The sequence below is a fragment of the Oryzias melastigma genome, linkage group LG22, assembly GCF_002922805.2.
Source record: "Oryzias melastigma strain HK-1 linkage group LG22, ASM292280v2, whole genome shotgun sequence".
NCBI lineage: Eukaryota > Metazoa > Chordata > Actinopteri > Beloniformes > Adrianichthyidae > Oryzias > Oryzias melastigma.
In genome coordinates this window covers 17,125,849-17,137,851 of record NC_050533.1, presented here as the reverse complement: position 1 = coordinate 17,137,851, position 12,003 = coordinate 17,125,849, and the positions used below count along the sequence as shown (strand labels likewise).

Sequence of the window (12,003 nt, the reverse complement as noted above, 5' to 3'; positions counted from 1 at the left end):
AAAAGTTTACTTTTTTTTAAATACTTTGCCATTTGCCTCTGCATACCCATATCTGGTTCAAAAAGGCCTTTGTCTCTGTAATTACAGAGGCAGCAGTACAGCCCTTAACCAAAAACTGGGAGTTAGCAGAAATGACAAAACCAGCGAGGGAACCTGCGGCTTAAGAAGTCGCTTTCCCAGATTTTTTAACTGCAAAAGCAGCAATGCCCAAGGCATATCCAACCAGAAAAGTCACATCAAAAAATATTTTTACTTTAAGGATTGTCCAAAAGGTGCTACTGGACAGCTGAAGGAAGGTCAAGGAAACTCAAATATTTAAAGAAACATCCAGCTGATATTACAGCATCCATGAAAATGACTAGAATGTTGCACTCCACAACTGCAACCCTCTAAAAAATTGTCATTTTCCAAGTAGTGTGATCCCACCCATATGCTGCACCATCACATCATCTTCAAAAAATGCATGGGCCAAGAGGAATGTTCTGTAACTAACTTGCTGTTCAGGCTGGACATCTGGCAAACCGGCAGTCATTCTCAGAGAGTCGTGAACTTTTGTCCTGCCACTGCTCCCTCACTGGCTGCATGAGAGGATTTAGGCGACACCAAACAGGAAACACTCAACAAGTGGAAGATATGGATGTTTATCTTGCACTATTCATCAAGCCCCCAAAATCAGACAGAAAGTCAGGACTCGGTGAGTGAAACAAGGCGATCCCAACCAGAGTCACATGTGGCTGAAGGGGAGTCATCAATGGGCCAGAAGGAATTTAATCCACCTCCACCGCCCAATGGGAGCTCTTCCTATTCATTCTCAGAGTCATCAAGAGGCTACATTAATACTTGATATTCTTGCACTGAGTAAAGACACTAAAAACAACAAGTTTGAGCCACATTGCTGAAGTGGTGATCACAATAGAGACTGAACTTATCAAAATCAGGCTGCTCCATCCAAAACTTGACCTTAACCACTAAAATGGCTAACTCGGCTCCAAACCACTACTATCAAAACCAACTTCAGATCTTTGCAGAGAACAGAAAAGGCAAATCTCCATGGAGGCCAGCCAAGTCATGTGGTGGAGTCTTCAGCAGATGAGTAATGAGTTGGACTAAATCTATACAGTGCAGTGTTGTTATATCAGACGGCATGACTCCCAATCAAACAATGAGAACGATTCAAAGTAAGAGTGAAGCAAAGAAATTAATGACAACCTCGGAGACATAGATCTAACTTTGAGTTCAGCATTTGGGGCTTAAGATCTCAGCTAAAAGACATCAGTTTTGAATTAAAAATGTAATTTCTTTATTGTAACTTTGTAAGATTTTTAGCTTGCTTGTGAAATGGGGGTCAGAGAATAAGGTCATTAAAATTTTTGTTTTAGGTATACTCATCTAATGTTTAAGCAGTTTTTTACTTTAAACACCCAAACAACAGACCAGAGGCAAGCATTGAAAAGGACTGATAATTATTCACATTACCATTAAAAAGTATAAACATACTTTACACAAATGTTTTAAAGATTGCAGAATGAAAATCTGCATTAAAGTAATAATAATAATAATAATTTCAGCTAAACAACAATTCTTTTTAAACATGAAAACAACTGTGTAAATACATTTTAAAGATACATTTTTATCAATTAATTCAAGTGAGTCAAGTAGACTTTGATGGTTTTGGAGAACATACAAACATCTTAATATTCGAAACATTTGATATGAGCAACAATTTGTGGTTGAATTGTAGTTCATAGCTTTAACAGCTTCTATAGTTCTATAAAGAATATCCTCAAAAATGAAAAAAACATGTTTTTTTATTATAATAATTTGAATTATAAATTTAGAAATTTATTTAGTATTTAAGTCACAATCTGTTTTAAAAATACAAATAAAACTAGCTAAGAGAAGCAGAGCTAGCGCCTCAAAAATAAGTATTTTCAAACTAATATGGAGAATCACGTGCAAAGTCATTTTTTGATTGATTTATCAGAGCCAATATTGACTTTGTTACAACACTTTTTTATTCCTGAGTTTTGTGACTATTGAGGATGTTATATGTCTCTGTACCTCTGAAAGATTTCAACAAGCTTATTTGATTGTTAAGGGTGAAAACTTATTCTAATCCTGAAGTAAACAAAGTGAGTACAGTCTGGTCTACTTTAAAAAGAGTTTTAATTGCAAGTGAACCCTGGTGAGGTTTAGCAACAGTGGGAATGCAGCTAGACTTTTCAGTGAGGCAAAGAGCAGAAGTTAACCAAAAAGAGTAAAGGCTGGTTTATACTTCCAAGCAATTCGGAATCGCTCGCGTTGCATTGAACAATCGCGTGGTCTTGTTCAGCATAATGTTGGCTGGATTTGATTGGGACTCTCCGCTATAACTGCGATGTACTTCTGACTGGTGTTTATACTTTTCAAGCAACGCGATCATGTCCAGCTTTTATTTTTAACATGATCAGCATCCCGCTCAGACACTTGCTGTATCTGCGAGAATGCAGGTACATGAAAGGCAGAGGAGGAAGTGATGTGTTTGAAGGCTAAACAGAAGCAGGGAATACAAAGACAACAAAATTAAATTAAAAAAGGAACAAATTGCATTCCCTAGTGCTGCAAGATATGAAAAAGAAGACAGATTTTTCCAGCAACTTGCTCTATTTTCTATCTAGTTGTCCACTGTCTATCTCTCTCTGTGAAGTTCGGTATTTCCTAACTTCTTCAAGAAGTTTTCATTATTTTTAGTGTAAAAAATGTTTTTGGTCAGGGTTTTCTGCATTGTTGCATACATTTGCATGCAAATGCATTTCAGTCGTGGGTGACGTCACCAGCAGATGTAGCATTCTGATGCGCAAACATAACTATGTTTTTTATTCCAATGACTAAAATAAACTCTACTTAAACATAATGGGAAAACACAGGTAGTTATCAGCTTCTTTAAAGACAAAATCAAGCAGGAAACAAATTGGGGGCCTGATAGTAATTTGACATCCAACAACAAAGGCTCCGGAAGCTAATAAGAAAAAAAAAAACATCTAAGTTTGCCCTTCAGACATTGTGACCCCTGTCCTTAATAATCAACAGCAACAAGGACAAACAACACTTTAAATAAACAAAATAACAACATTATACAAATAGCTAAAGCCCTTTATGTAACGAAATAGATGATGCAGCAGAAAACATGACACTGAGCTGCACAGATTCAAGTCCGGATAAGCATCCCTGTTTTTTGCATGACTGAGAAGTGAGTCACACAGTGAAGCAGGCCAGGTCTCAGCGGAGGAAACAGCACCATAAGGGGAATGCACATGCATCCAGACTCCTATCTCCATACTCCTACATTACCAGATGAAATTCACCTTTTTTTTTCTTCCTTTCTTTTGCTGACAGATACCTGAACTTCTGCTGACTGGAAACATCCAGAGATCTCTGTCAACGGCAATCTAGTTGGGGTCAGAGATCCTCAGCTGGAAAAGTTGGCAAGGAAAAGCGGACTTTGCAAGAACGAGGCACAAATGAATTGAAAGCACACAATGATACAGTCATATTTTCCATTGATATCAAAGCCATATGGGTGGATTTCATGAAATAGCTGAGGCAACTACATTTGGCAATGTTTAATACATGAATTTGCAATAGAGAAACCCAACAAAATAATGTCTTTTCTTTTTGATTTAAAGTATTTTCAAACAAAACAAAAGTAACTTTTCAAAAAATAAGCATCAACATGTTTTACTATTTTTTTTTTCCATTTCTTATCAGTACTGCCTTTGCTGATAAAGTTGCACACAATTCAAGGGTGATTGTGATTCATCTCGGCAGATAATCTGACCCTATTTCCTGTGAATAAACTTTGTTTTTACTGATATATTTTGTAAGATATTTTCTTTAAAGTATCAAAGTTTCCATGATTTTCCTACCCCCAAACTCCTGTTGCTATGCAAATATGTCACAGACACCATTCAAATAACTGCAGTGATGAGATTTTCTGCTCTACAGACCAGAACTGCTCATAACTAGCTAGTGAGAATCAGCAGACCTCGTAAAGAACAACAACATTACCCTTCTCCTCTGGAATGTCAACTTTGAAAACATTGCAGGGATCAGACACACTCACAGTACAGATGGCTAATTTACCATCCTCTGACTGTTGTTCAGCACAAGCTAGCTCCTCAGTCCTTTTATCTTCATTTTATTGATCACGATCTAAAAGAGCAATAGGGTTCAGGCTTATCTAAATGTTCCGATTTTAGCTGCTGATGAAAGTGCTTTGTTTAATCGCAATCTACTTTTATTCAATCAATGATAATTACAGACACAAATGGAGCAATCACCATTACTCACAAGAGGCTAAAAAAGTGGAAACGTTTGTACACACTCGCACACACACACGAGTCATCTCATTATTCCACCGGGCTTCATTAATCTCATGCAGCTATAAAATGCAGAAACCACACGAGAGTTTGCAGATAAAAGATGCAGAGCATATTCACATGACAAGAATTGTTTAAACTAAAGATAATAAACAATGTGTTGACTTTAGAATCTGTTTAAACATTGTTAAAACTTGATTTGTTTATGTCTCTGCTCCACAAAATGAACTTTGTAATTTATTTATTTTTTTATTTAAAAAAAAAGTGTTTTTTTGACAGACAAAACCCCTTCATTTAAAAGCAAAACATGTGTGGCTTTATGGCCCTACAACTCTAATTGCATTTGGCTGTTCAACTTACAAAAAACAATGTAAATGGCTTTAGTCTTATAGAGAACAGTAATAAAAATACAAAACAAGGTGAACAAGAGCACAAAACTACAGCTAGCAAAGTGGATTTTCCTTAAAGATATTCTTACTTGAGAAAAGTGAAATTAGGTTGGACAATTCAATGTTCATTTGAAAGCCTCTTGGTTTTACTTGAAGGTACACTTCAGATATATTGCGGCAAATAACAAGGATCCAAAGTCATACAAACAAGTGGAAGAAACCACTGCAAAGGCCTCCAGATGTGGGAGAGCTTGCTTCATTTTGAGTTACAGCTCACCACAATGAAACCAACCAATAGTACAGGAGCAGCTTCAGCATCGTTTTGAAACATTCAGAACTCACGTCTGCTAAAACATTTTGCTCTGAAGTCCCACTCCGATTATCTTTTAATCCATTGTAAAAGGATTCCCAGTGGTATTTTAACTTTGATTATGCTATTTTTAGCTAAAAGCCCAAAAAACTGTGATGTTTTCTAGGACATAGTTTCTGCAGGGCAGTAGTAGTTCATTAGAAAGTTGCCTCTGAGTTGTGGGCAGGACTGTTGGTTCAGAGTAAGCCTGCCTCTACTTCCAATCATCCACCTGTTTACACTTTCTCCCACTAGCATACAGCCCCTCACACTCCCAACCAAAGCTTGACAGTCCAACAAAAACGGCGAGCAATACTATTTTTAGCTACTGTTCATATTTTATGACTAATTTTCAGTGTCTGTAAAATTACTGGCATGAAGGCCATTAAGGCAATTTTTCTCCTGATTTACTACAATTTAAATAATTTCAAATTTTGAATAAAGAAATACTTAGAAATGCAATTATGAGCTTACTTTTCTTAGTATATGTCCTCCATCATCAGAAAAATGCCACAAGAGCATGTTAAAAACACCAAAAATATGATTTTCATCAGAGTATGTCTTTATATGAAGCCTTTAAAGTTTGACCCATTCCGAATTCTTCCCTTCCCCTTTTCCCTCCATTTGAAGGGGCATTTTAAGTGCAAGTGTGTCCAGAAATATTTTTTTTAAATCCGATTATCCATACGAAGCGATACAAAGTGCTCTGTCGCAAGGGTAAAATGCGTCCCGCTGAGAAGCGCTTTTCTTCACATGGGTGCGCTCTGAACCCCAGAAGTTTACATTTAAATGTAAGTGATGACTTTTTGTTGTTGTATGACATTTTAAAAGTTATAAAACCGCTGTTGTTATGTATATTTGAGAGCTGGAAGCTCTGTGCTAATGCAAGCGCACTGTCAATTATTGGTGACGTCATCAAACGAAAGTGAAGTCCAAATTATGACACTAATTTTTTCATAACTCTCCATTTGAAGGACTAAATGAAGGGGAAGGGAGAGGGGAAGAATTCGTATTGGGCCTAAGAAAGACAAGATCATTCTACTCAAGATTTGTACATTTGTCAAAAAAGACTTATTCTTACCTTCTGATCAACTATGGAGCACACCAAGTCCTTAACAGATGCTAGCGAGAGGTCACTGGCTTCCAAGTTCACCGTCTCCCGGGTCAGGCCGATCTGCAGCAGGAAGGACACCCCATGGAAGGAGCTGCGGGAGTTGGTGGGGCTGGGTGTGTTGTGGCTGCCGTTGGACAAGCGTTGGTAGATTTGTCCCGGCGGGTGATGCGGTTGGAGGCAGTGGAGGAAGGGTCGAGGTAAGGCAGGGGGTGAGGAGGCAGACATTGGGTTTCTTCCAGTTGGGACGTGAAGCACTTGAATAGTGGAAGAATTTAGTGAAAGGTGGCAAAAACACAGAACGCAGGATCTCCGTGAAAAGCCTCGTTGTGGGGGGAATATATGGTCCTCATCGGTTACTCAATAAGCCCTGTGTGTGTGTTTTAATTTAGATTTTTAAGGCAGTTAAGATGATAGCATCCAACCCACCCACCTGAGCTCATGCATCATTTACTAGATGGGCAGGTGGAGATGAAAAACACAGTCCTCTGCAGTGAAGTTACTGTGAAAAACGTCATATCCTGGAGCTTGGCTCCTTGTCTTCAGTAAAGTCAGTAATCCACGTTGACCACAGGAGGCCTGTCACCACAAACACACAGTACAAATCATTTTAGTAGAAAAAAAAACAGAATTACTCCATAAATGCACGTGAAATACTATCAAACTAACAGCTTTAGCAAAATATATGTGTCTGTGTATAGCTTTTAAGCTAGCTGAACCTTAAATGTTTACATTTCCATACAAAACCACCTTTAAAATGTGTGTATTTTCTATTTTTGACAAAATTTTAACTTTAATTTACTATACTTAGAAGTTTTAGTCTTTTTACTTGCTTGTGCCAAACACACACACACAGAACTCCTCCATAAGCACACGTGAAATACAAACAAACCAACAGCTTTAGCAAAAAATATAAATAGGTTCTAAGTTTTAAGCTAGCTAAAGCTTAAATATTTTCATTTCAATACAAAAATACTTTTTAAAATGTGTGAATTTTTACAGCAAACTAACTTTTATTTGCTTTGCTTAAGAGTTTTAGCTTTTTTACTTGCTTGTGCTGGGAAAAAAACATAAAATAGAATATACCATAAACACACGTGAAATTCAAACAAGCTAACAGCTGTAGCAAATTAAATATGCATGTAACTTTTAAGTTTTAAGCTAGCTAAAGCTTTAATTTTTAAGTTTAAATTTTATAACAACACCATTAAAATGTAAACTAACTTTAATTTACCGTGCCTAAAAATTTTAGTTTATCTTTTACTTGTTTGTGCGCGAAAAAAACATAAAAAGAGGAGTTGCTGGAGCGTATCATTACACGCTTACTTAAACTTTCAGACAGGCATCTGGAACCATAGAACATCTGCACCCCTCCCACTTTCCCGCTGGCAGAACGGTGTATAAATGTATACGGGTAGAACTGAGCAAAACAAGTTACACAAGCGTTGCTTTTTCCCCCCATTCTGAGACCCTCTTTGTTACAACCAAGCTCTGTCCGTGTGAAGGCGGCTTAAAAGCCCAACTACTGTGACGTTTCCGACTGTGACATTCGGATGTTTGCTGTTACCTTCACTCCCAGCGAAGGGCGCTTTTCTTTCCATTGCGGGGAGAGCGAAGATGAAACTTTTCAACTCCATCAACTGTAGTCAGCGGAGCTCCACAACTTCATGGGTTTTCAAGAAGTCGCACCCGAGCGCGGCGCAAAGTCATTGCAAACGCTAGGTGAAGTTCTGCCTAGCAAACAAACCGCGCGGTCCATTCAATTAATCCTATCTTTAAGTCCAGATTGTAAATTCATGCGCATCTTATTATCCTTCCAGCTGTGACTACTCCCCCTGCTTGACGAATGGAGGGTGAAAAAGGCAGCAGCCGTAGCTGGGAGTTGTAGTTTCAAACCACCCCCGTGTAGCTGCTTTTCTCTGACGGCACAACAACACTTGAACTACAGTTCGTGTGAAGCAATGGCGCCTCTGACGGGGCTGCAACCAGTGCGCATGCGCTCCTCTTTTCCGTTATTCAAACTTTAGGCCTGCGAGGGGAAAAAGAAAAAAAGAGAAAATCCACATGACCCGGATTGGTTTATAACACAATGTTATCTGAGCAGGAGTCTTTAAAAGCACTTTTTCCTTATAAATCACAATAATTAAATAAAAACGTATGAGAAAGACTTATTTTTTGTAAAATAAAGTTTCTCTATTTTTCTAATGCAGTGATTTCTCTTAAGTTAGCAATTTACCTACATTTTAATTTGAAAAAAAGTCACTTACTAGGTCCCAATTCTTCTACACATCAACATACAAACCAATTCAGTTTGTTTAAGTATTAGTTACAACTGAAATAATGTTAAAAATATGAATATAAAGACACATGTATATTTACAGTAAAATTAATAGCATTTAAGATGAGATTGTTATCATTACAATTTATCGTAATTATTTTAATTTAATTTGCAATTTATAATTATGATAAAACAAAAGCAGTTAGATTCACCATATTATATTATTATCTAGTGTGTAACACTTTATTTTATCAGTCACTTAATTCATATCATATTTTGTGGTTGCTATTATGATTCATAGTCGATTTTGGTTGATCCAATTCATTGAAATAAAAGCAATTCAGTACAAGTTTAGCCAACAATGTAACCAGTGTGACTCAGAGATAGATACCTGGTACTGAACAGTGCAGGTGAATTTTTCCAGATCCCTTGTATTTCTTGCAAGATAATAAAGTGTGAATTAAATGTGTCTCCAAACAAAAAAGTAAAAGAATTAATAGCAAATCAATTTGCATTTTAGTTCATAAAGTTTGTTTTTCCACAAAGAAATTATAGGCAGAGCATTACAGAACATTTGCAAGATTAATAATTTTTTGCTGCCATCCCTTTTGTTGTCCGCTCTGATGTCACTTGGTTGTTTTTACATTATATTTTAAATAAACCTACTATACTTCAGTCCAAATGATATTTTATAATATTATAATAATCAATTTTGAAATGATTTTTCTTATGGTATGAGTCAATTTATTAATAACTTGCCTTTGATTTAATCGTTACACCCCGACTATTAACAGAAAAACCTGACAATTGTTACAATTAAATATGTGTTGAGGTTGCTAGACCAAAAAAACTGAAAAACAAAGTCCGGATTGTGCTTTTCAGCAGATATATTTATTAAAATTAGACTTTCACCAAGATCAATAGAATACATTCAAGTAAAAAGACTAACAGAATTGACTGTAATAACAAGCAATTTATTAAAGGAAAAACCACTGAATGACATTAATACTGAGGAAATGTGGGATCTATTGTCTTTGCCCATGCCATTAAGCCTCCAGAGATGTCTTTGACGGTTACACCGCCCACTTCTTCTCCACTCATCTTCTCCAGAAGCTGCACAGCTTTCTGGGAGTCATTGCCCAGCTTACAGATCACATACACTGCAAGAAAACATAACAGTAATTTAATATCTCCAGATAGTTCATTTATTGTGAGTGATTTTCTACTAAAAAGGTCCATCAGGTGGACTAAGCTGCAATAACAAACTGAATAGACTCAAGAAGAAACAACAGCTGATTGATGCATAAGCAATAAGCTTCAACTTCCCAGTTACACTCATTGAGAAAGCAGCAAAAATAACATTTTAATGCTAATTTCTGTAAAGCTGAACAGCTGTTCAGACCTATTTGTTTTGGAAAACAGGTCACCTAGCAACCCCCCCTTACAACCTGTCCAGAATGGGCCCACTGACCTGCACTGAGACCACACAGGGGTCTATGCATATGTGCAAGTGACTTTACAAGTCTGTGTAGCTGAGGGTGCACACATGGATCCTCAACTGTAATACCAAGTTACCTGGCGCCTGCTGGTCACCTGCCATCTGTTGTTTCACTTGGCTGATTTTCTCCTGAAGTAACTGGATATCTTTGCTTTTCTTCTCCTCTAAACTGGAGAGGGGAATATCTGGTAGCAACATAAGGAGACTAATCACTCAGGAATAAGAACAGGTGCACACATTTTTATTTATTTCATTTCATTTTCCAACAAAGTGGGAAAGTTTCTGCATTTTTTTTTTCAAAAAATAAAAGGATACTGAGTGAGAAGGGTAAGCTGCAGATTTCCACTTCCACAAGAGGGCGCACATCCAACAAGACGTGGGGTCCTGCTCTGTCTATTATTGATTTATAATCCTGGAAGTGCATTAAAACATTTATCAACATGTAAAAACTATAAAACACTTAAAAGGCCTTATTCTTTAAAAAAAAAAGTCAATTCACATCTTTGGATTAATTAAAGAAACCAAAATGATTTCAAAAATGTTGCATGGGTTTGTAATTGAGGGGCAACGTCAACATTTTAACGGCCTTTCCCTTAAATTGCAGGAAACAAAACTGTTTCTAACTGGAGCTCCTTGCACAATCGGTTCTGCACCCCAATCAATCATGATCCCCATCTCTGTGCCTAATGACTAAGCAGGTTTAAGGGCTGCAATTCTGCAGAAATATAAGCAGATGCAATTCGCTAACACTGCTCTCAGAGCCAAAGAGAACATGTTATTTTTTCCCATAGAAAATGCATTTTAAGTCATTTCCCATTTGAGGCTGGGTCAGCGGTGAGATGTAATCAGTTTATGAATACACATAAAAACTGAGAAAATTGTGCATAATCATACAATGAATGGGGTTAAACACAATGAGTCACGCAATGAGCAAACATTCGGGCGACTATACCCTACCTGCACTGTAATCCTCTGATCTTTGGACAGCAGGCTAAGCTTGCGGCACTGGAATAAAAAAAGGTTGGAGGATAATTGGTAGTACTTTAGACAATTTCATGATAATGACCTTGAGTTGGACCAAAACCATTACTTCAAAGAGAAACCTTTCAATACAAATCAAAAACGTTTCTTCTATGATCAACCTTATCGGTGGCGGCGGACCCACAGAAAGCCTCGTAGTCAACCAGCCGGGTCACGCTGGGACTTTCTCCACAAACCGCGCAGCTGGGCTGTTTGGGCCGCAGCTTGATAGACCTGAATCTGCCATCTTGAGCATCAAATAGCAGCAGCTGTTGACCACAGGAAGCTGGCAAGCCCAGTTAAGGAAAAGATTTTTAGCAAAAAAAAAAGTAAAAAATCTGACTATAAAACTTATTTCATCTCCCACTTTATCGTTAGAGCATGGCAACATTCGGGATTTTAATGGACAAAAGTTGGAAACCTTCAGGTGTCAGTGTGTGTGTTACAAAGCAATGCAAAGGAAAGGATAAGGCAAGTCTGTGACTGTCAGTATGAACAACGGGACACAAAAACAGCAAAAACCCTAAAAGACGAAAGAACGGTCAGAAGAATCTTTAATGAAAATTGTGTTGTTGGTTTTTTGAACATGGTCTTGTACTATTTTTCTAATGATGGAGGACATACACAAGAAAAATAAACTAAAAATTGTATTTCTGAGTATTTATTCAATTAAATTGAGTGAATCAGGAGCACACGGAAACATGTTTAGCAAGTTTGTAAGTGTGATGTACAAGTTTCCTCCATTCTGATGTTTCTGCATGTAGATTCATGTAGATGACTAGATCCATGAACATCTTAATTTTCCTTGTATAAGCTGGGATCTCGATAAAAACTTCATAGCAGATAGCTCCAATACTACCCGCCATTTTAGTTGCACCAATAATCTTAGGTTGCGGTTGTAAGCAAGAGGACCTGGTGGCAGACAAGATGGCGACTGAAAGTCATTAGCCAGAAATGGAAATTCCATAAGATTTCAGAGTTGTAGCCATTTTATTAAAAA

The 12,003-nt window shown here is 37.3% G+C and overlaps 2 protein-coding genes across 5 annotated transcripts in view; both read right to left on the bottom strand.

Annotated features, from left to right (window-relative positions):
- The window catches only part of prkd3 (protein kinase D3), a 34,673-nt gene extending 26,413 nt beyond the window's left edge, over positions 1–8,260 (bottom strand). For 3 of the 4 annotated variants that reach the window (XM_024272421.2, XM_024272429.2, XM_024272413.2), the window contains exons 1-2: positions 7,775–8,260; positions 6,178–6,786 (exon numbers count right to left, since the gene is read on the bottom strand). In XM_024272421.2, the coding sequence (XP_024128189.1) occupies positions 6,178–6,435 (258 nt within the window). In that variant the 5' untranslated portion in view covers positions 6,436–6,786; positions 7,775–8,260. The remainder of the gene's footprint in view (positions 1–6,177; positions 6,787–7,774) is intronic. The other variant, XM_024272404.2, reaches the window with a different exon arrangement.
- A 1,183-nt stretch (positions 8,261–9,443) lies between these two features.
- The window catches only part of mocs3 (molybdenum cofactor synthesis 3), a 7,223-nt gene continuing 4,663 nt past the window's right edge, over positions 9,444–12,003 (bottom strand). Inside the window, exons 9-13 of the mRNA XM_024268987.2 lie at positions 11,126–11,289; positions 10,941–10,988; positions 10,299–10,395; positions 10,061–10,168; positions 9,444–9,645 (exon numbers count right to left, since the gene is read on the bottom strand). Coding sequence (XP_024124755.1) covers positions 9,488–9,645; positions 10,061–10,168; positions 10,299–10,395; positions 10,941–10,988; positions 11,126–11,289 — 575 coding nt within the window. The 3' untranslated portion in view covers positions 9,444–9,487. The remainder of the gene's footprint in view (positions 9,646–10,060; positions 10,169–10,298; positions 10,396–10,940; positions 10,989–11,125; positions 11,290–12,003) is intronic.